At 50.5% G+C, this 26,805-nt stretch overlaps 1 protein-coding gene across 2 annotated transcripts in view; it reads left to right on the top strand.

Moving 5' to 3' along the window:
• Positions 1-26,805, top strand: part of osbp2b (oxysterol binding protein 2b) — an 88,763-nt gene that overhangs the window by 43,204 nt on the left and 18,754 nt on the right. For both annotated transcript variants that reach the window (XM_072432717.1, XM_072432718.1), the window contains 3 exons: positions 9,521-9,806; positions 14,860-14,983; positions 24,420-24,486. In XM_072432717.1, coding sequence (XP_072288818.1) covers positions 9,521-9,806; positions 14,860-14,983; positions 24,420-24,486 — 477 coding nt within the window. The remainder of the gene's footprint in view (positions 1-9,520; positions 9,807-14,859; positions 14,984-24,419; positions 24,487-26,805) is intronic.

The raw sequence follows: 26,805 nt of genomic DNA on the forward strand, positions 1-26,805 counted from the left end.
GCCAGGGACAAACAGAGACTACAGCGCCCTCTGTTGAGAAGGTGATCGGCTGCAGACTTCCATCTCTGCAGGACCTGTACGTCTCCAGGACTCTGGGACGAGCAGGTCGGATCACAGCCGACCCTTCTCACCCTGGACACGGACAATTTGAGCCCCTCCCCTCAGGCAAGAGGCCACTCCCCTCAGGCAGGAGGCCACTCCCCTCAGGCAAGAGGCCACTCCCCTCAGGCAGGAGGCCACTCCCCTCAGGCAGGAGGCCACTCCCCTCAGGCAGGAAGCCACTCCCCTCAAGCAGGAGGCCACTCCCCTCAGGCAGGAGGCCACTCCCCTCAGGCAGGAGGCCACTCCCCTCAGGCAGGAGGCCACTCCCCTCAGGCAGGAGGCCACTCCCCTCAGGCAGGAGGCTGCGGTCCATCCGGACCAGAATCTCCCGCCACAAGAACAGTTTCTTTCCCTCTGCTGTTGGACTCATGAACACTTCAAAACACCTGTCACTTTAACTGATTGTAATAAATCACTCACTGTGCACTTTCTGCACTACATCAGTGAATTCAACGTGTTGTGTACATAGTAAGCCTATTGTTATTTTTAACCTATAATAGATTTAAATTGTTTTTCTTTAATGCCCTTTTTGATGTTGCTTTATCATTGTTCACTGTTTTATCTTGCACTGAATCACCAAGACAAGTTCCTATGTTTGTGAGTTTTGTTCATTGACAATGGCAATAAACCTTTTCTCATTCTAACACAAGTCAAGTGCAGAAATACCTCAGATTTGACTAGGCCCCTGACTAGGCCCCCTGTCGGTCCTGGGCCGCTGGTGCCAGCCCGACCTGCCCCCCTCACCACTCCGTGTGAGAGGGTTCACACAGACACTCGATCTGACAGTGGATATGACAGCAGACAGGAATAGCCCTGCCCCCCCCTCTTCTCCTCACTGGACTGTGGAGTGACCCAGCCCTCAGCTCTCAGCTCCTCACTTCACTTTTGAACATATGGACACAACAAGAGCTCTGGACGACTGATTGGTCAGTGTGGGTTCCCCGTAGAGTTGTCCTCGCTCAGCTGCAGGTATGGTCACACTGGTCAGGCTCAGACCTGGCTGTGGGGCAGGGATAGGGACGGGATTTGCTGATAATCTATAGCAAGGCAAATTCAAGCTCTTCAAAAACTAAATAGAATTTGTTCTATTGTTTTGTGGAACATAAAGCCAGGTCTTCAGCTTCATTGCTCCAGCGTCCTGCGTATCAGTCGATATCGATATCAGAATCTCTCTCTACAGTTCATCTCTGATGTAATGTTGATGCAAATACTGGCGAGCACATGTTATGTTTGGAGGAGCCGACAGGAGCGTCATGTACTGCTTATATTTTCTCAACCTTGAATATTTTGTCAATGTAAAAAAAAAAAATACAATATATACTTAAACAATAGAATGACTTTGGACTGGCTCTGGTGTCCAGACCCGCTCGGGGTTCCAGAACCGCTCGGGGGGCAGAGGTCTGCTGCATGTGAGCCTCTGATGTCACCCAAACATATCTCTGGTTTTCTAAACCCTTCTGAGCAACTTTTTTGTCAATTTTTATGCTTAAATTGAACTTAAATGTTTCTGTTTTAGATTTTTAAAAAATGGAACAACTCTTTTTTTGACAAATATTTTCTCAAAATCAATTTGAAATTGAATAGGATTTACAAATGTGTTACCCATATCTACTATTAGCACCTTTAACCCCTTTGGGCTGTAAAACAGCTGAAAACATATAGTGGCTCATTTATTCTTCAAACTTGTTTTACTTAAATCTTTAAATCTACTTCAGTTCTGATTAATTCAAGGTTTTAATATTTAAATAGTTATGAAAAAGTAAATGTGTGTGTGTGTGTGTGTGTTTGTGTGTGTGTGTGTACGTGTTTATGTGTGTGTGTACGTGTGTGTGTGTGTGTGTGTGTTTGTGTGTGTGTGTGTACGTGTTTATGTGTGTGTGTACGTGTGTGTGTGTGTGTGTGTGTGTGTCTGTGTGTGTGTGAGAGGCGTGGCTAAAGCTAGAGTAAACAGGAACAGTTTTGCCTCATTTATTTGGCTGTGTTTGAGCCTCAGACCTGTCTCCAACTCTACTCCCACAATGCACTTCTGCTTCTGCTAGAGAAGAACTGTCATCAGAAAAACCTTAAAATATAAAACATTCTCCAAAAGATTAGGTTTGAAAAAAATAAAACTGGGTCAGATCTGGTACTTTGTATGGAATGTTTGCGATGACGTAATCGGTTGGTGGAGTTCTGGGAGAGAGAGATAAATGAATGAAGACGAGGGAACCAATCAGATGAATGCTGAGTCTTGCTAGTTTTTCCGCCTTGTTTCCGACCACATGGTTTGACATCAGCAGTAAAGTAGAGTCTGTCCGCTGGTGACCCGTGTGGAGCGGTCACATGCAGACACACCGGACACTCAGCACTAAATAGTGGAAGTGCGTCGTGCTAATGGTCAGAGGGAGGAAGTGCTGGTCACATGGCTCAGGCCTTTTTAAACAGCACGCACAGGGTTAAACCAGACCACATGGAAGCACAGGAGGTGAGGGCATCTGACGTTCTGTTTGTTTGTTGGCATTATCACTTTAAAATACTGTTTTTGTTCCTCTTAAATTCTAAAATGTTTCTATACTGTACACGTGGTTTGAAGAACGTCTGTGTCAGTTCAGAAAGGTGTTGGCATAAAGTAAACTACCTTTATCTCTACTTTAAATCCAGAACAGACAGAAGTTTAATGCTGTAATGCAAAGTGTGTCCTGTTGTGGGACAGGGGCACCAGAAGGAGCTCAGGACAGACGGAGGGTTCAGCATTTAAGCTGCAGCTCAAAAGAAATCATTTGGTCATTTCTGATTTTTGAACATGGCACATTTGTAGTGAATATTCTGCCTGTTAAAACATCTCAAATGAAAAGAGTAGCACACAACATAATGTCATGCTTGTTGGTATTTTAAATGATTTGAGTATTAAAAGCTGTAGGACAGCGTTAAGCACGTGTTCGCACACTTTTTCACTTTTTTATTGCCATTTGCTTGTTTCCATGGAGATGTTATAGAGTTATATATGGAGATGTTATATAGATGCAGGAATGTTCCACAGTATTGCATTGAACATATATATATATAAAATTGCAAGCAACCCAATAATTGGATGATGTTTGGTGTGTGTCTGCAGCAGTGGTCTTCAGCTCCGGGGCCCCTGTGTTTTATGTCACATTTCACTTTACAGGCCCCCCCCAGCCCCCCCCCCCCCCCCCCCCAGGCCCTGCCTCCTGAGGTTATAAAGCATGAGAGTTATTATTTTTGATCTGGTTTTCTACCAGTTTATAATTTTGCAAACCAAGCTCTTTTAATTTGGCAATGATTTGAAAACATATTGACAACACAAGGTTTAATTGAAGCCTTATTAAAGGTGCCATAACATGCTTTTGTTCACGTTTCGTAGTCTATCCTAAGTGTATAATTGATAATAATAAGTGTTGTGCAACACCCTTAACATAATAGTTAAGAAATATCACCCAGACCTTGGACCCCCTCACCAACCCGGAAATGCAGACGGCTTGGTTTGATATTCGCCCCCACCCTTGAGAAGAGCGATCTGGCTCCCCCTCCCAACCCGTGACGTAGTCCCACAGCTGTCTGCTCCGCAATGCGCCGCTCCTGCCGCGCGACTGAGTGAGAAACGATAGAACTTCAGATCAACACTACTTTGAGCCTAAATAAATCTGGTGTTTACTCTACAGCGTGTGCAGAACAGATACATATATATATATATATATATAGGCGGGAGGGGGAGGCGGGTGGAGAGGGGGGAGGGGGAGGGGGGATGGTGACGCGGTCTTGTAGACACCCTCCGTCAGTTTGGAGATTGGAGGAAAGGAGATAGTCTGTAATATAGCTAAACACTGCGGGAATCAATCAAACTCTGCTCTCTGGTCCTGTCTGTTCTTCTCGTCACTTCTTTCAGGACAGTCACAGTTCATGTGCCCTAACCCATGTCTGTTCATATTTCAATGCAAACATAATTGACACATGTAGATTTTATGTGCAGAGCACAGATTTGAGTCTTTTTTTCCAGATCCAGGTTTCCCCCTCACTCGCTCCAGCAGGTTTCCCCCTCACTCGCTCCAGCAGGTTTCCCCCTCACTCGCTCCAGCAGGTTTCCCCCTCACTCGCTCCAGCAGGTTTCCCCCTCACTCGCTCCAGCAGGTTTCCCCCTCACTCGCTCCAGCAGGTTTCCCCCTCACTCGCTCCAGCAGGTTTCCCCCTCACTCGCTCCAGCAGGTTTCCCCCTCACTCGCTCCAGCAGGTTTCCCCCTCACTCGCTCCAGCAGGTTTCCCCCTCACTCGCTCCAGCAGGTTTCCCCCTCACTCGCTCCAGCAGGTTTCCCCCTCACTCGCTCCAGCAGGTTTCCCCCTCACTCGCTCCAGCAGGTTTCCCCCTCACTCGCTCCAGCAGGTTTTAAAAACAACTTCAATATCTTTCTATTAAATGGTTTACAATGATTATTTAATTGTTATTTATTTAATTTGATAATAAAACTGCATGTGTTCATTTGTCTTCATTCTGAACTCACAATCGTTGTGGGCTTCGCTTTGAGAACGCCCGCTTGAGAAGTTATTATATTTATAAAATCAAATCTATTTCTTTCTTCCGTATATGTCTGAGATGTTGTATATATTGTTATTGAATATGATCTATAAATGACCCTGATCATCTCCCTCTGCGTTCTGTCTCAGACTCTGAAGCCCAGAGCGAGTCCTGGAGGAGAAATGACAGATGAATTCTGTCTTTGGATTAGAACATTACATTTCCTACTTTTTTAGATTGAATATTGAGATAAACACTTTAGTGAAGAATGTCTGTGTCATAGGGACATTTTGAAATGTAAAATGGTCACATTTATATAGCACTGGCTTTTCACAATGTGTGTCAGGGCTACTGCTGTTTACTGACCTCTCTGACCCCTCTGACCCCTCTGACCTCTCTGACCCCTCTGACCCCTCTGACCTCTCTGACCTCTCTGACCCCTCTGACCCCTCTGACCTCTCTGACCCCTCTGACCTCTCTGACCTCTCTGACCCCTCTGACCTCTCTGACCCCTCTGACCTCTCTGACTCCTCTGACCCCTCTGACCTCTCTGACCTCTCTGACCCCTCTGACCTCTCTGACCCCTCTGACAACTCTGACCCCTCTGACCTCTCTGACCCCTCTGACCTCTCTGACCCCTCTGACCCCTCTGACCCCTCTGACCTCTCTGACCCCTCTGACCTCTCTGACCTCTCTGACCCCTCTGACCTCTCTGACCTCTCTGACCCCTCTGACCTCTCTGACCCCTCTGACCTCTCTGACCTCTCTGACCCCTCTGACCTCTCTGACCTCTCTGACCTCTCTGACCTCTCTGACCTCTCTGACCCCTCTGACCCCTCTGACCCCTCTGACCTCTCTGACCCCTCTGACCTCTCTGACCTCTCTGACCCCTCTGACCTCTCTGACCTCTCTGACCCCTCTGACCTCTCTGACCTCTCTGACCTCTCTGACCCCTCTGACCTCTCTGACCCCTCTGACCCCTCTGACCCCTCTGACCTCTCTGACCCCTCTGACCCCTCTGACCTCTCTGACCCCTCTGACCTCTCTGACCTCTCTGACCCCTCTGACCTCTCTGACCTCTCTGACCCCTCTGACCTCTCTGACCCCTCTGACCCCTCTGACCTCTCTGCCTTCCTCCTTCAGCCTCTGAGCCTCGGCTGTGGACAGTGTGATCTGGAGTAATTTCGTCTTTTTTATTTTTATTTTGTAATATTTTGAAAACCAAAATAGAACGAAAAAACACCAGGGAGAGAAAAGTCAAAATCCAAAGGAATTAAGAAATACAGGCACATGGTCTCCATGGTGACGATCCCACCTGTCCCAGACCCGTTTAGGTTCAGAGTCAAAGTCAGATTTTCCATTTTATAAATGTTCAAAGTGATCTCAGTCCTTCACAGTCGACTCAGTTCCATCGCCCATGTCTTTGTTGTCCTCATGTGTCCGTGAATCGTCTCCATCTCTGGAGTCTTAGGGATCATCTCAAATTGGGTTGAAGCTGAAAAGACTTAATATTTTTTGTCTTGGGCGGTTAAACCTACATTTCATCTTTTTGTTGCTTTGAAGCTTCAATACATCGTTCGTTGTGGCGGTAATTGTTTTGAAATGCTAAAAAACTCTGCACTCTCTCAGCAACGAGCATTAGGCCAACATTAGGCGGCGGGTGCGTGCGAGGAGCGGGGCGGGTGCGTGCGCGGGTGCTACGGGGAGCGCACGGGGGAGCACGGCGCGCCGTGCCCCGCGCAAGGGGCGGGGTGGGCGTCGCCGTCGCCAACGCGGCTGGTGCAGAAAAGTTGGAAAAGCTCTTTTGCTGCAAGACGCGGCACAGAAAGGAAGAAGGAAACAAAATAAACCTGCATGAGGTTTCGGCCAATCACAGAAGACGTGAGATTCTCACAGAGACAAAAGGGCGTGTCCTGCTTCTGTCATTCTGACATGTCTAAGGTCTAAACTCAGGCAATTGACAATTACAGGTTTTGACATGAAACATTAGTTTCTCACTCTCTCATCCTCTTGAGACTCTCTCAATGTGGTCATCTCACAGTTTGGGTTGAATGGGATGATCGTAGGGCCCCTAGGGCCCCTAGGGGCCCGTGGACCATGTGGATTGAGTAAACAAACATGTGCGACAGGTGACATTATGTGGAGAGTTCATAACTTCTAAATATAAACTTACCAAAGGATGTTCAGGGATGTTCACTAGAGGTGTGCAGCAAGCTACTATATCGTTTTATCAACGCGTAAAATGTGATGTGAAGCCAGACAAAGTCTTTTGGGGGGGGAGGATCCAGAGAGAGACTGAAAAAATGGTCTTTTCAGCTTCAACCCATTTTGAGATGATCCCTTACATCCGAGGGACAGTTTTTAAAGTCCATTGGAATATCTGTGCTGAAGACAATCCTGTGCCTCATGACTTCAGTCCAGACTTTGTGAATAACAGGACAGCACCAAAACAGCCATCGTTTCTCCAGCAGTAAATACATCCTGAGTAATGAGCACTTTGACATGTGTTAGAAAGAAACCAGACACAGTTTTCCAACAGAAATCCCTCCAGACATGTGATGTTGTGGTCCTCCAGTGAGATGTACTTATACTTTCCCATTCTTTGTCTCTCAAAATAAAATGACCTTCTCTTTCCGATTTATTTTGATGTATTTAGTAGAATGATTGTTCACATTATTAATGCATTTATTTAATTTATATATTATTTCCCTTGAAAGTTTTGATTTATGCCTTAGCAAGAACCACACAACACAAAGATCTGCAAATAACAATGATTTATTGATGTGAGATGGAAGCTGGTCATCCCTGGCAGCCCGAGGACTGCATGGAAGGCCCATCATGTGGAGGAAGCGGCACTGATACAAAATGAATCAAATAGTGTCGTGATGATATGTCAGAAAAGGGTCTTACAAAAGTATACGTTAAACAAACCCTGGACATTGCCTGTTGCAGTCAAGGAGATGGAATCGTTGCATTGAACTGAAGGCGCAGCGTGAGTCTGAGTGGACTAAATAAAAGGAATGGACACAATTGCTGTTTCTTCAGTTTCTTCTTCATAGTGTGAATATAAATGAGAACAAGGTTCAATTCAATGTTGTAATCACAACAGCGGTTGACTCAAAGGGCGAGCACAGATTAAACAATGTCCATAGGGACTTGGGAATATGCCAGCGTCCCGTGTCCTCAGCCAAATGTCCCAAACTCCCTGTCCTTAGATCCTCCTTCTTGACCAGGAAAAACTACCAAACCTCCTTGGGAAAAAGGAGAGATCAGCTGGACCCACTCAGGAGGAGAACCAGTTCTTGAGTTCTCGAGGCAGATGAAGAACCATTCATCCGGAGTAGAGACCGCTGAGGGAGGGAGGGAGCTGAGGATCATCTGGGTCCACAGGTCATCGATGTGCCTGTCCCGGTGGGGAAGTGGGAAAAGAAGAAGAAAAAGATGTGAACAGCAGAGGATAGTGCTCAAGCTGCCATACTTCCCCCAGAGTTGCTCCTAGGCCGGCGGAGCATTTCAAAGAGGAACGTTTTAAGCCTGGTTCATTTCTTGGTTATAACAACTCCTTATTTTTATTTTAACTAATCAAAGCTTTTAAAACTTTTGTTAGCCAGACACAGTAACTCCAATAACGCATATAACGTGTAGTGCGTAGGTCATCAAGTGCCCTGAGGGACACCAGCACTGTTCCTATTGCAATTAAACTGAGAGGCTAGAATAGGCCGACTCTGTAGAAAAAGATTCTGTTGTTTTCATCTGGACTTTGTTTTAGAAATCTGCAGATCTAGTTAGAGAACTCTTTATGAGAACTTGATCTTACTTTGAGGACAAGTTATGATTGACATGAGTCTTGTTTTTCCTTTTCATGTCTTAAGCACAGATTTTCTCCAGGGATTTTCAAACCTGAGTTAACATATTAAAGGCGCAATGGACGATTTTTCGGCGATTTGAGAACGCAGGCGGAAGTGCACATGCCACTCCCCCGCGCTCATGCCACTCCCCCGCACACATGCCACTCCCCCGCACACATGCCACTCCCCCGCACACATGCCACTCCCCCGCGCTCATGCCACTCCCCCGCACACATGCCACTCCCCCGCACACATGCCACTCCCCCGTGCTCATGCCACTCCCCCGTGCTCATGCCACTCCCCCGTGTGGACTGATACAACACACACGTGCGTTTGTTTATTAGCGCAATGGATCGCATCGCATCTCTCGTCTCCCGTAGATTTCTGAATTCTTCTGAGTCTTTCTCCGTCTTCATTTTGCCCCGTACACTGAGGGAACTATATTATGATAGATCCATGCGCTTAGGCACGCGGAAACGTGGGGACGAACCGCACGCGGCTGCAGGTGAGCGAAAGGTGCGTTTTATGATTGACACGTGGCAGGACTAATGATTTATGTCCATTCCACCTTTAACTTAATTTTGTCTTAATCTGTCAACAGGTGCTGTTGAACAAGCTAACTAGCATTAGCCAACTGTTTTTCAGTTAGTCACATTCACCTTGGACCATAAACACTCAAAAGCCAATCACAAGCTCCTGAAAATCGTTTTACTCTATTTTGTATTTTTTGTTGATTTTGATCTAAAAACATATCAGTGATTAATAATGTGATTAATAATGTGTAAATTGTGTTACCATGGTAACGGGTAACGGTGAAACAATACTTCAAATACGTGCAGTTGCCCCCTAGCAGGTCGTCACTGCAAAGTATCAAAAATGTACTAAAATGTCGAAAATGTTGATACATAGGAAAAGGCTTGATACTTCAGTCCTTTGACGATACAGAACAATTGTAGTTTCAAATCATCAAATATTTGACTAGCTCTGATATAGGGACCTTTCCAAATCTATTGTACACACCAGAGTGACCTTGGACCTCCTTTGTCCGTGGTGTGTGCAGGCGTGTCGAGACTTCCTGGACCTGGCCGAGAGCCACAGTCACAGATGGCAGCGAGCGCTGCAGTATGAGTGGGAGCAAAGGGCCCACCTGGAGGAGACCATCGAGCAGCTAGCCAAACAGCACAACAGCCTGGAGCGGGCCTGGAGAGAGAAGCCCACGCACCCGAGCAGCAGCACGCCCAGCGGGCCCTCCAGCGGGCCCTCCAGCGGGCCCTCCAGCGGGCCCTCCAGCGGGCCCTCCAGCGGGCCCTCCAGCGGGCCCTCCAGCGGGCCCTCTCTCAGCAAGGGTAAGTCCGATTTTTCTAAACTCATATAAACCGGGAGCTACAATTGAGGGTCCTGGTTGGAAGCTCAAAAATGCCAATAACACACGTGTAGCAGAGTGTGTGGTGTGTGTAGTGTGTGGTGTGTGTAGTGTGTGTAGTGTATGTAGTGTGTGGTGTGTAGTGTAGTGTAGTGTGTAGTGTGTGTAGTGTGTAGTGTGTGTAGTGTAGTGTGTGTAGTGTGTAGTGTGTGTAGTGTGTAGTGTGTGTAGTGTAGTGTAGTGTGTAGTGTGTGTAGTGTGTAGTGTGTGTAGTGTGTAGTGTAGTGTGTAGTGTGTAGTGTGTGTAGTGTAGTGTAGTGTGTAGTGTGTGTAGTGTGTAGTGTGTGTAGTGTGTAGTGTGTGTAGTGTGTAGTGTGTGTAGTGTGTAGTGTTGTTCCTGCTGTAACAGTCCATCACAGACGAGGAGACGCTTCAGCTGCACCAGCCTCAGAAACAGGGAAATATGACACGTCTTTACTGGACTCACTGGTCCCAGATCAGCCGCTCCCGCAGACCAGCACTGGTCCCAGATCAGCCGCTCCCGCAGACCAGCACCGGTCCCAGATCAGCCGCTCCCGCAGACCAGCACCGGTCCCAGATCAGCCGCTCCCGCAGACCAGCACTGGTCCCAGATCAGCCACTCCCGCAGACCAGCACTGGTCCCAGATCAGCCGCTCCCGCAGACCAGCACTGGTCCCAGATCAGCCGCTCCCGCAGACCAGCACTGGTCTCAGATCAGCCGCTCCCGCAGACCAGCACTGGTCCCAGATCAGCCGCTCCCGCAGACCAGCACTGGTCCCAGATCAGCCGCTCCCGCAGACCAGCACTGGTCCCAGATCAGCCGCTCCCGCAGACCAGCACTGGTCCCAGATCAGCCGCTCCCGCAGACCAGCACTGGTCCCAGATCAGCCGCTCATTTGAACTGTTTATGTCAAAGTACATTTTTTCATCCCATTCAAAATGCAGTGAGTCTATGGCAGTGTTTGTCAGGTTGCCACGGTAACATGCTTGCAGCTAGAGGAATGCCGTCATTGACTTTTTTGTTAAGAATGGCAAGAAATGAAGATAAGTTTGTTCTCTCATGTTCGGGAGCAGGACCACGCCCCTTTCACGCCACTTCCTGCGACTGCACTATTTAGGCATCCAGGTCACACACATCAGCGGTCGTGACTTCGTGCCCCTCCCTCCGACCCTCTTCTTCTTATTAGTCTAATTTATCTCCCAGATGGGGGTCTCGAGGCCCTCCAGCCCTCATCACCAGAAGCCCCAAAACCACATCCATGTGACTCGTGTTGTCGTGAATAAACACTTTGCATCTCAGCGGGGGGCGTGGTCCTTGATGGTGAAGGATGTCTGTGCCAACATTTAATTGGTCAACTTCTTGTATGATTTATGGCGGGTCATAATATCATTTTTTACATGTCCTGACATGAACCATTTTTTTGGAGTGACTTTTTTGCCGTTGCGCTCCCATTGGCCCCATGTTCATCGTTTTTTGAGGTGGCGCTACTGAGCCGTCTTTCAACATTTTTCAACAGGGTCTTCACTCAAAATTAGAACTCAGAGTCTCCAGATACAAGTCCCTCGCCGGGACCATTCTTGTCTATTGGCTCAGGCCTGAAAATAAAACCACTTAAAGTTAAATGTTTTATGGAAATTGCCAATCTAAAGAAGTCAACATGTTCAAATCAGAATGACTAAAGCCTGATTAAGTTGTCCATGTGTTTTTGTCCTGCAGTCCGAAAGTAGCATGTGCTCTTCACTGTTGAAGATCCAGTGTGTTTAAACCTGTGCTTTGTCCTCTCTCGGATCTGAACGGTCACTACCTAAAGCCCAGCTCCTGCACCCATCATGAGTCACAGCTGGTTCGGCCTCTGCACCTCAGTGAGCCTGGGATTCTGGAGGAGAAGAAGCTGGACATGAGTCATGGCCTGAACTCAAACACACTCTTAACTCTCCCCGCGGGTCGGGCCAAGAAATGATCGTATCATTGTGGGGCGAGTTGGGGCTCTGTCCCTGTGACAGCAGCAGCATGAGACACACTGACATGCACCTGATCGTTAGAGAGAATAGCACGACATCAAAGGAATTACACCCCATAAACCTTTAGCCAGTCTTTATTTCATTACAAGCACAAACAGCAGATGAAATCATGAATGTTTCTAGATTTATTATTGCAAATTACCGCAGATAACCACAGTGTATTTCTCCACATTTCTGTTGAATTCTCTTAGAAGCAACATAAACCATGAGGTCTGACAAAAGTTTTAGGCTTTAGTTTTTCTGTCCACACAGTCCAGTGTCCCGTGCACAGACAGGGGGCGCTGGAGAGCACAGAGTGGCAGCAGAGGCTGTGTGTTCAGCAGCATGTGAACAACAGGTTAAACTGTGACACAAGTGTTCTTAGAATAAACTTATACAGAAGTATCATAATGTGTGATTAAAGCTGCTCCGTGTAACTTTAGTGTGGAGACACCGCCACCTGCTGATTAGAGCTGGCAATCACAGGCTGCCTCATGTGCGATACAATATTTCACGATATACTGTATCCCAATACTGATGACAATCTATGGCGATTTTGCTTTGACTTTGGAGTTTCACATAATATAATTATTTTTTTAATCTGTTTTGATGAGTCATAAAATGAGACACTGGTATTGATACTGAATGAATCCGTATGAATACTGATTAGTAAAAGTATTGATACGTTGGTAACATGGAGCACATCCAGATTCCAGAATGAATAAACCGTTTGTCATTTCTTTTAAATACAATGGGTTTAGAGCAGGGGTGGGCAAACTACGGCCCGCGGGCCACATCCGGCCCCCCGGGCCTTTCAATCCGGACCGCCAAGCTTGTCCAAGTAATATTAAAAAAAAATTATAATTTTTTTTTTTTTTCCTTTTCTGCTCTCAGGCATCTGTCTGCACTTGTATCCGTAATAAATATTACGTGAAATTAATTAAATAATAGATTCAATAGCCTATTATTTGACAGAAAAGTGATATTTTATTTGATATTTAATTTTTGGGATTTCTTTTTTTTCACACCAATGATCGGGGCCGGCCTCCGCTACAGGCCTGGATTCAAATATGGCCCTCGGAGGAAAATAATTGCCCCCCCCCTGGCTTAGAGGCTCAGTGCTACCCTCTACTGTCTTTGGCCAGTACGGACATGGAAATCCACTGAAATCCAGGAAACAATAATATGCATGATGTCATTGAAATATCATGATACTGATATTGGAGTATCGATACCAGTATCACAACATTAAGGTGGATTGTTTTTTCTTAACCTCTCTAACTCCTGCTGCTTATCACATCATCATGAAACTTACCACTGTAACATTTGTATTTGTTGATCTAAAATGCCACAGATTACAGGAAATGACATCTCATGACACTGTGGTCGGCTGCACATGGGTCTGGCATGTGTGCTGCTGCTTTAACCACTCCACCACCGGGCAGCTGTTTCATTACAAGTGCATTAAAGCCTCAATTAAAAATGAACAGATATCACTGCTGTAATTTGCTTCCTTTAAGCTGTGTAAATACCTGTGATCTGAGGTGTTGGATGGGCGTGGCCACAGTGCACTCATCTGATGGGGCCGCTCAGAGGGGCCACTCATAGGGGCTGCTCAGAGAGACCGCTCAGAGGGAGGGACGCTCAGAGGGAGGGCCGCTCATAGGGGCTGCTCAGAGGGGCCGCTCAGAGGGGCCGCTCAGATGGAGGGACGCTCAGAGGGACGCTCAGAGGGGCCGCTCAGAGGGGCCGCTCAGATGGAGGGACGCTCAGAGGGACGCTCAGAGGGGCCGCTCAGAGGGGCCGCTCAGATGGAGGGACGATCAGAGGGCCGCTCAGAGGGGCCGCTCAGAGGGGCCGCTCAGGGAGAACACTGGATGTACCTCTATCTGCAGCAGGCTCGGATGTGACTGTGGCTCCTTCTTTAAAACAGGAAACATACCAGTCTTTTAATTGAGGATTAAAGGCGCTGACTGACTCATGTCGACACCAACTGTCCCGTGTGACTCCCACAGGCAGGTTAAGGTCAAGGTTCAGTTGTGTCAGTAGTATCACTTTAAACCTGTAAGTGCTCAGGCTACGTACACTACCTTTAAGATCATCTGTTTCAAATCAGTCCCTAATGTTATTAACCCTGATGTCCTGCCACAGAAGACTGTCTGTTACAAACAAGAGCTGTGGTCCAGATTTAATTAGTAACTTTCTGATTGGAGCCCAAACACTCCCACTCTATGCCAACATTGCCCCTTTGACCAATCAAGATACAAGTCATTTAAACTTTAATCTTTGTGGTTTATGTCACAAACTGGCAGCTTGATCTGAACTGTAATGGAGAGAGAATTCCACATACATTTGCAGATGTGTTTGCATTTTTTTGCTCCTGGACACCACAAATATAGAAAGAAAAGGGTAACCTACTTATTTTCAGTAAAGTCAATAATTCCAGGACTGATCAGGATTGGTTTGTACGACATTCCATTCCTTAAATCTATATTTTAGTCATATTGGTTTCGGCTTTGAAATGGGAATTGTCAGATCGTTCCTCCAACAGCAGCTTTAGTCCTGATCTGTTTTCCTCTGCCAGAGCTCAAATCAGACTCAAACTCGAGGGTCGGCTTCACAAAGAGTGCAGACATTTGTTTGCTCTCCAAAGGATTCAGAAACAGCTTCAGTTTGAACTGGGGCTTCTTTCAGTCAGCTGTGTCTTAGTGATGATGATACGGCCTTGTGTTGTGTCTCAAAGCGCTAAAAGCTTCATTATTCTTCTGCAGAAACACCAGCTCTGAGCTTCACAGAACGTCACATGCACCAAGTGTAAAGGCTGATAGTAGTTTAGCTGACAGAATTCCAAAGGTCAGAGGAACATATCAGCTGGAGGAGTGCGTTAGCGTGTGCGTTAGCGTGTGCGTTAGCGTGTGCGTTAGCGTTAGCGTGTGCGTTCTGGTTCCTCTGAGGCAGATTAGAGCTGATCGAGACAAGAACATTTGAAAAGTCTGCTCTGTGTGTGTCAGCAGAAGAGAGCACGAGAGCGCCACAAGAGGAGGCCAGCGACGAGGATGAGGAGACAGAGTTCTTCGACGCCATGGAGGACTCGCCCGCTTTCATCACTGTGACAACCGGCGACAGCATGCTGCACCGGTACGTGAGGTGCCACGCGGCGTGCAGCCACCACGCCAACGTGGAAGAACAAAACGCCACGCCACACGACACGCCCACAACACCCTCACAACAGGCTCACAACACGCCCACCACACGCCCACGACACGCCCACAACACGCTCACAACACGCCCACAACACGCTCACAACACGCTCACAACACGCCCACAACACGCTCACAACACGCCCACAACACGCTCACAACACGCTCACAACACGCCCACAACACGCTCACAACACGCCAACAACACCCTCACAACAGGCTCATAACACACCCACCACACGCCCACGACACGCCCACAATACGCTCACAACACGCCCACGACGTGCCCACAACACGCTCACAACACGCTCTCGACACGCTCACGACACGCCCACAACACGACACGCCCACGACACGCTCACGACGCCCACGACACGCTCAAGTCTCTACCTTGTTGAACGTTATGTGCGTGCAGGAGACTTGGTTACGACCTAGGTGGGGTTTTGGGATACAGGGGTATGTGTGTGTTAGGAATGATAGGGAGCAGGGTAGAGGCGGAGGTGTGGCTGTGTTTGTCCGAGATGACCTAAATTACGTTGTTGTCAGTGTGAGTAAAGCGCCGGAGGCCCTGGCGGTGAGGGTCTGGCTGGGTGGTGAAGCTGTTACTGTGGTTAACCTTTATAATCCGTGTGGTGAGTTAACGTTAGAGTCCTTACATAGTATCGGTAAGGATGTTCGGGGAAAGGCCGTGTGGTGTGGGGATTTTAATGCGCATAGCGCTTTGTGGGGCGGTAGTGGTACCGATAGGTATGGGCAGGTGGTAGAGGGTTTTATCAATCAAAGGGAGTTGGTTTGTCTGAATGATGGGGGTGGGACCCGTTATGATATGGGGACCGGTGCGGAAAGTGCAATAGATCTTACACTTGTGTCCAAGGAGTTAGCTGGTGTTTGTAGTTGGGAGGTTCTTGGTAATCTTTCTTTTGGTAGCGATCACTATCTAGTCCGCACCGTGATTGGCTTTGGGAGCTGTGTGGTCAGGGGGACGAGGATCCAGAGGTGGCAGTTGGCAAGGGCGAACTGGGGGGCTTTCCTGAGGAAAGCTGATGATGGTTCTAGGGTTCTGCAGGAAGGAGGATTGACTCAGGTGGATGATCTCAATAGTGCAATTGTCTCGCTCATCACGCAGTCAGCGGTAGGCACGATTCCTAAGAGTGGTGGTAGTGGACATAGGAAGCGGGTGCCGTGGTGGACTGAAGCATGTGGTCATGCTGTTAGGGCGAGAAATGCGGCGTTTCGCCAGCTAAGGGTTGCCCACACTGAGGGTGCCCTCATTGACTACAAGAGGGCCCGCGCTGTTGTGCGGAAAACTGTGAGAACGGCCAAGAGTGCCTATTGGAGGCGGTATTGTTCCAAAATTGGGAGAGAAACGCGTCTCGGGGATGTTTGGGGGATGATTAAGCGGATGCATGGGGTTGAGCGCCGTCATGGGACCCCGGTCCTAATACTGAATGGTGTTGAAGCAGTCAGCGACGTTGACAAAGCTGAACTGTTGGCCAGCACCTTTGTGTCGGTGCACAGCTCTGACAATCTCTCACCTGCGGAAAGGCACTACAGGGAGAGTACTTTGGCCCAGAATTCTGAGCTGATTGGGCACCAGCCTTCGACTCAAGATGACCTTGACCTTCCGTTTAGTTTGTTTGAGCTAAGGAGAGCACTTTCTAAGGCGAAACAGACAGCCCCGGGTAAAGATGAGGTGTGCTATGACATGCTCTCTCATTTGACTGATGACACGCTTGGGCTAGTCCTGGGTCTTTTCAACCGTGTTTGGGATTCAGGTTGTGTTCCATCTGCGTGGAAACAGTCTACGGTGGTGCCGGTTCTGAAGCCGGGTAGGCCAGCGTCTGACCCTTCAAGTTATAGGCCGATTCCCTTGACGTCGCAGCTCGGGAAAACGATGGAGCGCATGGTTACCGAGCGGTTGGATTACTTCTTGGAGAGTCAGGGTTTGCTTCCCGCGCACCAGAGTGGTTTCCGTAGGGGCAGGAACACCATGGATTCCGTGTTGTGTTTGGAATCTGATATCCAGCTGGCCAGGGCTCAGAAAGAAAAGGTTATTGCGGTGCTCTTTGATGTGGAGAAGGCGTACGATATGGTTTGGAAGGATGGGCTCCTCATTAAGCTGCGGAAGTGTGGTGTGAAGGGTAAACTGTTTAACTGGGTCCGGAGCTTTCTGTCTGGCCGGCGTATCCAAACCAGAGTGGGCGCTGCTTACTCTGGGGTCTATGGGGTGGAGAATGGGATCCCGCAGGGGAGTGTGTGTAGCCCTATCTTGTTCAATGTTATGATTAAGGACATCTTTGACGACGTGGATGGGTCTGTTGGGAGGAGCCTTTATGCTGACGATGGCGCTCTATGGGTGAGAGGGAGGAATCTCCGGTTTTACGAGGCGAAACTGCAAAGGGCAATACAGCAGGTGGAGCAGTGGACCCTGAAGTGGGGGTTTAAACTGTCCGTACGGAAGTCTCAAGTGATCTGTTTCTTCAATGGGCATAGGGACGTCTCCCTTCGACTGCATGGGCAGGTACTCGAACAGGTCAGGGAGGTGAGGTTCTTGGGGGTCACCTTTGACGAGAGGCTTAGTTGGCGTCGGCACATTGATGAGGTCAGTGGTAAATGCAAAAGGGTGAATAACTTGCTTCGTTGTCTATCCGGCCAGGACTGGGGGGCCAGCAGAAGGTCGCTCCTGGGTATTTATCGGGCCGTCATGAGGGCGGCTATTGATTATGGCTGTATAGCCTACATGTCTGCGGCTGAGACTAACTTAAAGAAGCTTGATGTGGAGCAAGCCCAGGCCTTGCGCATCTGCTGTAGGGCTTTTAGGACCTCCCCTGTCTCGGCGCTGCAGGTTGAGTTGGGGGAATTGCCGTTACGGCTCCGGAGGCTAGAACTTCTGTTGGCTTACTGGGTGAATGTGCAAGGTAATACGAGCTCTCACCCAGTGAGGGACTTTCTCAGGGTTGATGGGGGGCAGAGTGAGGCTGGCGGTATGGTTTTCAGCCAGGTAGGAAATGCGAAGGCGCGGCTTGCGGGGGTTGGTGATCTGCGTGTGAGCCCGTCGGTGGCTTTGTCTGCTATAGCTCCGTGGAAGTTTGTCCCGGCTCCTGTTGATGTTAGCTTGCATGGCAAGCTTAGAGGAGTCGCTGGGAGGGCACCGCAGTTTGCCGTTCAAGCGCTCATCGATAAGCACTCAGGTGATGTGTTTATTTATACCGACGGGTCTAGGGATCCTGAGAGTGGGCGTACTGGCGCCGCTTATTTTGTGCCTGACCTGGGGCTAGCGGTCAAGAAGAGGTTGACAGATCGCCTTTCTGTTTTCACGTCGGAACTTATAGCGATACGGTTGGCGTTGGAATGGGCGGAATCTGCTTTGCAGTGTTGCGGCATTGTGGTGGCCTCTGACAGCCTTTCTGCATTGCAAAGCATTAAATCTGGGAAATCGGATTGCAGACAGGATGTGTTGAATGGCATCTTCTGTCTGATGCTCTCCCTGTCCAGGAAGGATGTGAGGGTTTCCTTCATTTTGGTCCCTGCGCATGTGGGGGTGGATGGTAACGAAATGGCTGATGCACTGGCTAAACGTTCCCTTCGGCGGCCATCAATTGATGTGGCGGTTGAGTTGGGCAAGTCTGAAATCAAGCCCGTTATCAAGAGTCATGTGGTCGGCCTTTGGCAGGAATTTTGGAGCCACTGTGTTATTGGACGGCATCTCTATCACATACAGGGTAGTGTGGGTCCTTGCGGGTCTATGGGCAGGAACGCGTGGGAGGAAAGGGCCTTCGCCCGCATGAGGATTGGCCATACTGGACTCAATTGGTCACTGAGTAGGATAGGCAAACATCCGACCGGTCTGTGTGGTCACTGTCGGGTGCCAGAGACTGTCGAGCATGTGCTGATTTGCTGTGAGGCTTATGATAGGGAAAGGGCCGGGTTGACCTTGTGGTTTCGGAATAATGGGCGGGAGTTCAATCTGCGGAACGTTCTGGCGATCCAGTCACAGGGTTTGTGTCAGGCTGTGGTTGCTTACTTATGTAGCACAGGGCTGGGTAAACGTTTATAGAGGTGGGGGGTGTTGGAGACTGAGCCGAGGATGAGGAGCAAGAGGATGTTCTAACGCGCTTGGACTTCATGGGCCTAGAAACGCCAAAGTGATGGAAGAAGGACTTCTAAAGGATAAAACGACAAAGACGTCCCATGACCTCATGGGCTTTGTAAAACAACAAAGACGTCCCATGATCTCATGGGCTTTGTACTTCCAAAGCACCGAACGTCAAAGAGGGCGAGGAAGGTGAAGAGGAGTCTCCCTGGAATAAAGCCGGTTGGTCTCTGACACAACAACTATTCTAGTCACAAAAACACATCATGACCTCATGGGCTTTGTAACGCCAAAGCAATGGGAGGAGTACTTTTACGGACTACGACAGAGTCTGAGGACTACGAAACGTCTGAGGAATAAAGTCTGGCGGTAATGCAACACTCGGATGCCAACCGCCATAAAACAACAACAACAACAACATAACACGCTCTCGACACGCTCACGACACGCTCACGACACGCTCACGACACGCCCACGCCCACGACACGCTCACGACACGCCCACGACACGCTCACGACACGCCCACGCCCACGACACGCTCACGACACGCCCACGACACACTCACGACACGCCCACGACACGCCCACGACACGCTCACGACACGCTCACGACACGCCCACGACACGCTCACAACACGACACGCCCACGACACATAACACGCTCTCGACACGCTCACGACACGCCCACGACACGCTCACAACACGCCCACGACACGCTCACGACACGCTCACGACACGCCCACGACACGCCCACAACACGCTCACAACATGGCCACAACACGCTCACAACACGCTCACAACACGCCCACAACACGCCCACAACACGCACACAATACGCTCACAACATGCCCACAACACGCTCACAACACGCCCACAACACGCTCACAACACGCCCACAACACGCTCACAACACGCCCACAACACGCTCACAACACGCTCACAACACGCCCACAACACCCTCACAACAGGCTCACAACACGCCCACAACACGCCCACAACACGCCCACAACACGCCCACGACGCGCCCACAACACGCTCTCGACACGCTCACGACACGCTCACAACACGACACGCCCACGACACGCTCGCAACACGACACGCCCAGGACACGCCCACGACACGCCCACGACACGCTCACGACACGCCCACGACACGCTCACAACACGACAAGCTCACGACACGCTCACAACACGACACGCCCACGACACGACACGCCCCCGACACGCTCACGACACACCCACGACACGCCCACGACACGCCCGCGACACGCTCACAACACGCCCATAACAGGCCCACGACACGCTCACAACACGCCCACAACACGCCCACAACACGCCCACAACACGCTCTCGACACGCTCTCGACACGCTCTCGACACGCACACGACACGCCCACGACATGCTCACAACACGCCCGCGACACGCTCACAACACGCCCATAACAGGCCCACGACACGCTCACAACACGCCCACAACACGCCCACAACACGCCCATAACACGCTCTCGACACGCTCTCGACACGCACACGACACGCCCACGACATGCTCACAACACGCCCACGACACGCTCACGACACGCCCACGACACGCCCACGACACGCTCACGACACGCCCACGACACGCCCACAACACGCTCACAACACGCCCATAACACACTCACAACACGCCCACGACACGCTCACGACACGCTCAAGACACGCCCACGACACGCCCACAACACGCTCACAACACGCCCACAACATGCCCACGACACGCTCACGACACGGCCACGACACGCCCACGACACGCTCACGACACGCTCACGACACGCCCACAACACGCCCACAACACGCTCACAACACGCCCACAACACACTCACAACACGCTCACAACACGCCCACAACACCCTCACAACACGCCCAAAACACGCTCACGACACGCCCACAACACGCCCACAACACGCTCACGACACGCTCACGACACGCCCACAACACGCTCACAACACGCCCACAACACGCTCACAACACGCTCACGACACGCCCACAACACCCTCACAACACGCCCACAACACGCTCACGACACGCCCACAACACGCCCACAACACGCTCACGACACGCTCACGACACGCCCACAACACGCTCACAACACGCTCACAACACGCTCACGACACGCCCACAACACGCCCACGACACGCTCACGACACGCCCACGACACGCTCACGACACGGCCACGACACTGCCACGACACGCCCACGACACGCTCACGACACGCTCACGACACGCTCACGACACGCCCACAACACGCCCACAACACGCCCACAACACGCCCACAACACGCTCACAACACGCCCACAACACGCTCACAACACGCCCACAACACGCCCACGACACGCCCACGACACGCCCACAACACGCTCACGACACACTCACGACACGCCCACAACACGCTCACGACACGCCCACGACACGCCCACAACACGCTCACGACACGCCCACAACACGCCCACAACACGCCCACAACACGCCCACAACACGCTCACAACACGCCCACAACACGCTCACAACACGCCCACAACACGCCCACGACACGCCCACGACACGCCCACAACACGCTCACGACACACTCACGACACGCCCACAACACGCTCACGACACGCCCACGACACGCCCACAACACGCTCACGACACGCCCACGACACGCCCACAACACGCTCACGACACGCACACGACACGCCCACGACACGCCCACAACACGCTCACAACACGCCCACGACACGCCCACGACACGCCCACAACACACTCACAACACGCACACGACACGCCCACAACACGCTCACAACACGCCCACGACACGCTCACGACACGCTCACGACACGCCCACAACACGCTCACAACACGCTCACGACACGCACACGACACGCCCACAACACGCCCACAACACGCTCACAACACGCCCACGACACGCTCACGACACGCCCACAACACGCTCACAACACGCTCACAACACGCTCTCGACACGCTCACGACACGCCCACGACACGCCCACAACACACTCACAACACGCCCACAACACGCTCACGACACGCCCACGACACGCCCACAACACGCTCACAACACGCCCACAACACGCTCACAACACGCCCACAACACGCTCACGACACACTCACGACACGCCCACAACACGCTCACGACACGCCCACGACACGCCCACAACACGCTCACGACACGCCCACGACACGCCCACGACACGCTCACGACACGCACACGACACGCCCACGACACGCTCACGACACGCTCACGACACGCCCACAACACGCTCACGACACGCACACGACACGCCCACAACACGCCCACAACACGCTCACAACACGCCCACGACACGCTCACGACACGCCCACAACACGCTCACAACACGCTCACAACACGCTCTCGACACGCTCACGACACGCCCACGACACGCCCACAACACACTCACAACACGCCCACGACACGCCCACAACACGCTCACAACACGCACACAACACGCTCACGACACGCCCACGACACGCTCACAACACGCACACGACACGCCCACGACACGCTAACGACACGCTCACGACACGCTCACAACACGCTCAAGACACGCTCTCGACACGCTCACGACACGCACACGACACGCTCACGACACGCCCACAACACGCTCACAACACGCACACAACACGCTCACGACACGCCCACGACACGCTCACAACACGCACACAACACGCTCACGACACGCCCACGACACGCTCACAACACGCACACGACACGCCCACAACACGCCCACAACACGCTCACGACACGCCCACGACACGCCCACGACACGCCCACAACACGCACACGACACGCTCACGACACGCCCACAACACGCTCACAACACGCTCACAACACGCTCACAACACGCTCACAACACGCTCTCGACACGCTCACGACACGCCCACGACACGCTCACAACACGCACACGACACGCCCACAACACGCCCACAACACGCTCACGACACGCTCACAACACGCCCACGACACGCCCACGACACGCCCACAACACGCTCACGACACGCACACGACACGCCCACAACACGCTCACGACACGCACACGACACGCACACGACACGCCCACAACACGCTCACAACACGCCCACGACACGCCCACAACACGCTCACGACACGCACACGACACGCTCACAACACGCCCACGACACGCTCACGACACGCTCACAACACGCCCACGACACGCACACGACACGCTCACAACACGCCCACGACACGCTCACGACACGCCCACGACACGCTCACGACACGCCCACAACACGCCCAGTGAAGAACTGTTTCAGTAAAATATTGAAATGATTCTTTGGGCTGGTTCTCTCTCTGGTAAACAGCTCCTTCTAAATTCAATCTCCTTAAATAAGCGACTGTCACTGAGGCCAAATGTTCTCATTTCACTGCCTCATAAATCACATGGAGCCTGTACCTCTGACGTGATCTGGCTTCACTTCAGCTGTTTACTCTAAACAAGAAGGAAAAAATGTGTTTTTGATTTTCACCATTTTTGTCTGAACGTTGTGAGCAGTATACTTGTGTTCCATGTGCAGAGTGTGAGCTTTGAGCTCATGGGCCAGACAAACCCTTTGCAAACTGAATTTCTTTGGCTGGAAGATTAAAAAGCAGATAATTGATGAAAAACAACATATAACATGGTTGTAAATACTAATCTTTTATGAATAATATTAAAACTCTTGTTCTTGATGGGTTAAAGTGTTTAGCTCCTGTTTTGTGAGCGTTGTGGGAGGAGTCAGCACTAAAAAGACTCTAAAACATACAAAAAGTGACATTATTTTATAAGAATGTGATTATTTGGTCAAATTTAAAAGTATATCCCAATGTGCAATAATAAAAAGGACACTTGACAACTAAAATAAAATACCCTTAGTCAGTGAAATAAAACTGTACTTTAGCAGTTTCTCATTCTACGCTTTTACAATTTAAATCAGTACTATTCTTACAGTCATTTCATGTCAATATTTTTTCACTCTTTTCACTCACTAAATCATAAACAGTTAAATTATTAAAGAGCCTTTCTTCCGTCAATGAGTGATATTTCCCCATGTGTGGACAATAAAGGAATATCTTAATCTTAATATTTGTATTGTTTGATTCAAAGCCTGTGTTGTTTGTTCAGTGTGATCATCAGTCTGAACGTGCTTCTGGAGCTTCTACACCAGCTCTCTCCGTCTTCACTGTCACATTTCTACCAGAACCTTCTCACACCTGATCTCCTCTTCTCCAGGAGGTCCCAGAGTAACCTGAGTGGAGCCAGCGGAGGTCACGGCAACGACTGGAGCCAGGACGAGCATGTAACTACACCCTCTGCTCATTACTCCACACCGGCCTTCAGGGCGATGACACGCCCGTTTACCTGCGCTCAGAAGGCTGCTCAGTGGTCTGTACTGTACTGGGACCCCTGGCCCGATGCCTGGTCCAAATATCCCATCATGCAATGTGAGACGTGACTGGGTCCATGAGCGAGTACCTCACTGTGGTGTCGAGGGGGAAACTGATGTCAGAGCGATTCACCCGCATCAGAACAAAGCTTTATTCACACTTGTTTCAGGTTCAGGCAGAAATTACCCTGTTTCAGATTTCCCCAGATACATTTTTAAGTCCATAAATCATCACCAGAATCGTTCTACGCATTTCTTCATTCAAGGGTTTCGACACAAGTGCGTATCAGAATCAGAACCAGAATGAGAAAAGGTTTATGTCAATGAACAGAATTCACAAACATAGGAACTTGTTTTGGTGATTCAGTGCAACATAAAACAATGATAAAACAACCTCTACAAGTCAAAAGGTAAAACTGTTCAAATCTGCTATAGGATAAGAATAAAAATAGACTATATTATAAAGAATAAAAATATGCTTACTATGTACAAAATGTGCTCAAATAGTCCATGTCCAGGGTGAGAAGGGTCAGCTTTGATCCGACCTGCTTGTCCCAGAGTCCTGGAGACTCTGGTGTACCACATAGTGATGGAGGAGGTGAGGACTCAATGAGATAGAACTGCACCATCATCTCATGCCTCAGATGCCGCAGGAAGTAGATCCTCTGTTGGGCCTTCTTGGTGAGGGAGCCGAGAAAACGGAGGGAGTCCACAGTGGAGATGGGGGAGTCTGTGATAGTGAGGAAGGGCTGGGGGGCTGGGACTTTCCTGAAGTCCACGATCATCTCCACTGTCTTCTGGCCGTTGAACTTCAGGTTTATTCGCTGCACCAGGACACCAGCCGCTCCACCTCCTGTAACAGACTCATCCAAGTCCCAGATGAGCCCGATGAGGGCGGTGTCGTCATGGTGATGAGGGTGGTGTCGTCATGGTGATGACGGTGGTGTCGTCATGGTGATGACGGTGGTGTCGTCCACAAACTTGATCAGTTTTACAGAGTTGTGGCTGGAGGTGCAGCAGTTTGTCACAGGGAGAAGAGCAGGGGAGAAAGTACACAGCCCTGTGGGACTCCTGTGCTGATAGTCCCAGTGTCTGAGACATTCTTCCCCAGCTGCACACACTGCCTCTGATTCATCAGGAAGTCAGTGCTCCCCCTGCAGGTGGAGTCAGTGCTCCCCCTTCAGGTGGAGTCAGTGCTCCCCCTGCAGGTGGAGTCGGCGCTCCCCCTGCAGGTGGAGTCGGCGCTCCCCCTGCAGGTGGAGTCAGTGCTCCCCCTTCAGGTGGAGTCGGGCACATTGAGCTGGGAGAGCTTGTCCCGGAGCAGAGCAGGAGGTGATGTTGATGCAGAGCTGAAGTCCACAAACAGGATCCTGGAGTAGGTTCCCGGGGAGTCCAGGTGCTGCAGGTGAAGTGGAGAGCCAGGTTGATGGCGTCTTCCACAGACCTGTTGGCTCTGTAGACGAACTGCAGGGGGTCCAGCAGGGGTCCAGCAGGGGTCCAGCAGGGGTCCAGTAGGGGTCCAGCAGGGGGTCCAGCAGGGGTCCAGCAGGGGGAGGTGAAGGACTTGAGGTGGGGGAGGACCAGGCGCTCAAATGACTTCATGATTACAGACGTCAGCGCCACGGGTCTGTCGTCATTAAGTCCTGTGATCCGGGGCTTCTTGGGGACAGGGACGATGATGGACGACTCGAAGCTGGGACATGGCATGACTCCAGGAGGTGTTAAAAATGCCAGTGAAGACAGGGGCCAGCTCACCTGCGCAGTGTCTTAAGGTGGCCCGGGTGACACCGTCTGGTCCAGCAGCTTTTCGGGGGTTGGATTGCACACTTCCTGTTCCTGTACTGTGAGAGGGACGGGGGAGATGGGGGGGGGGGTCGGGATGGCAGAGGTGGCCACAGTGGGGGAGGGGGCGTCAAATCTACAATAGAAGCATGCCGCTCACTTCTTGTTGCTGTCACTAGAGGGAGCTCTAATATAAATCTTATTGCTTGGCCCAAATTTGGCCATTATCTTATGTTCTGACACATAACATACAAATGCCATTAAAGACAATAACATATATGTCTTTTCGTTCTTTCTTTCTTTTTTAATGCTTTAATGCCCGTGAAGCGTCAGGAAGCACTAACAAGGAACAGAATTGATATTGTGCTTACAAACTGCTCCACACCTGGTGCTGCTTTGCACGTCCTGCGTTGTGTGTGTGTTGTGTGTGTTGTTGCGTTGTGTGTGTGT

The sequence above is a fragment of the Eucyclogobius newberryi genome, unplaced genomic scaffold (assembly GCF_026437365.1).
Source record: "Eucyclogobius newberryi isolate DKJ021-1_F unplaced genomic scaffold, fEucNew1.0.hap1 SCAF_6, whole genome shotgun sequence".
Taxonomy (NCBI): domain Eukaryota; kingdom Metazoa; phylum Chordata; class Actinopteri; order Gobiiformes; family Gobiidae; genus Eucyclogobius; species Eucyclogobius newberryi.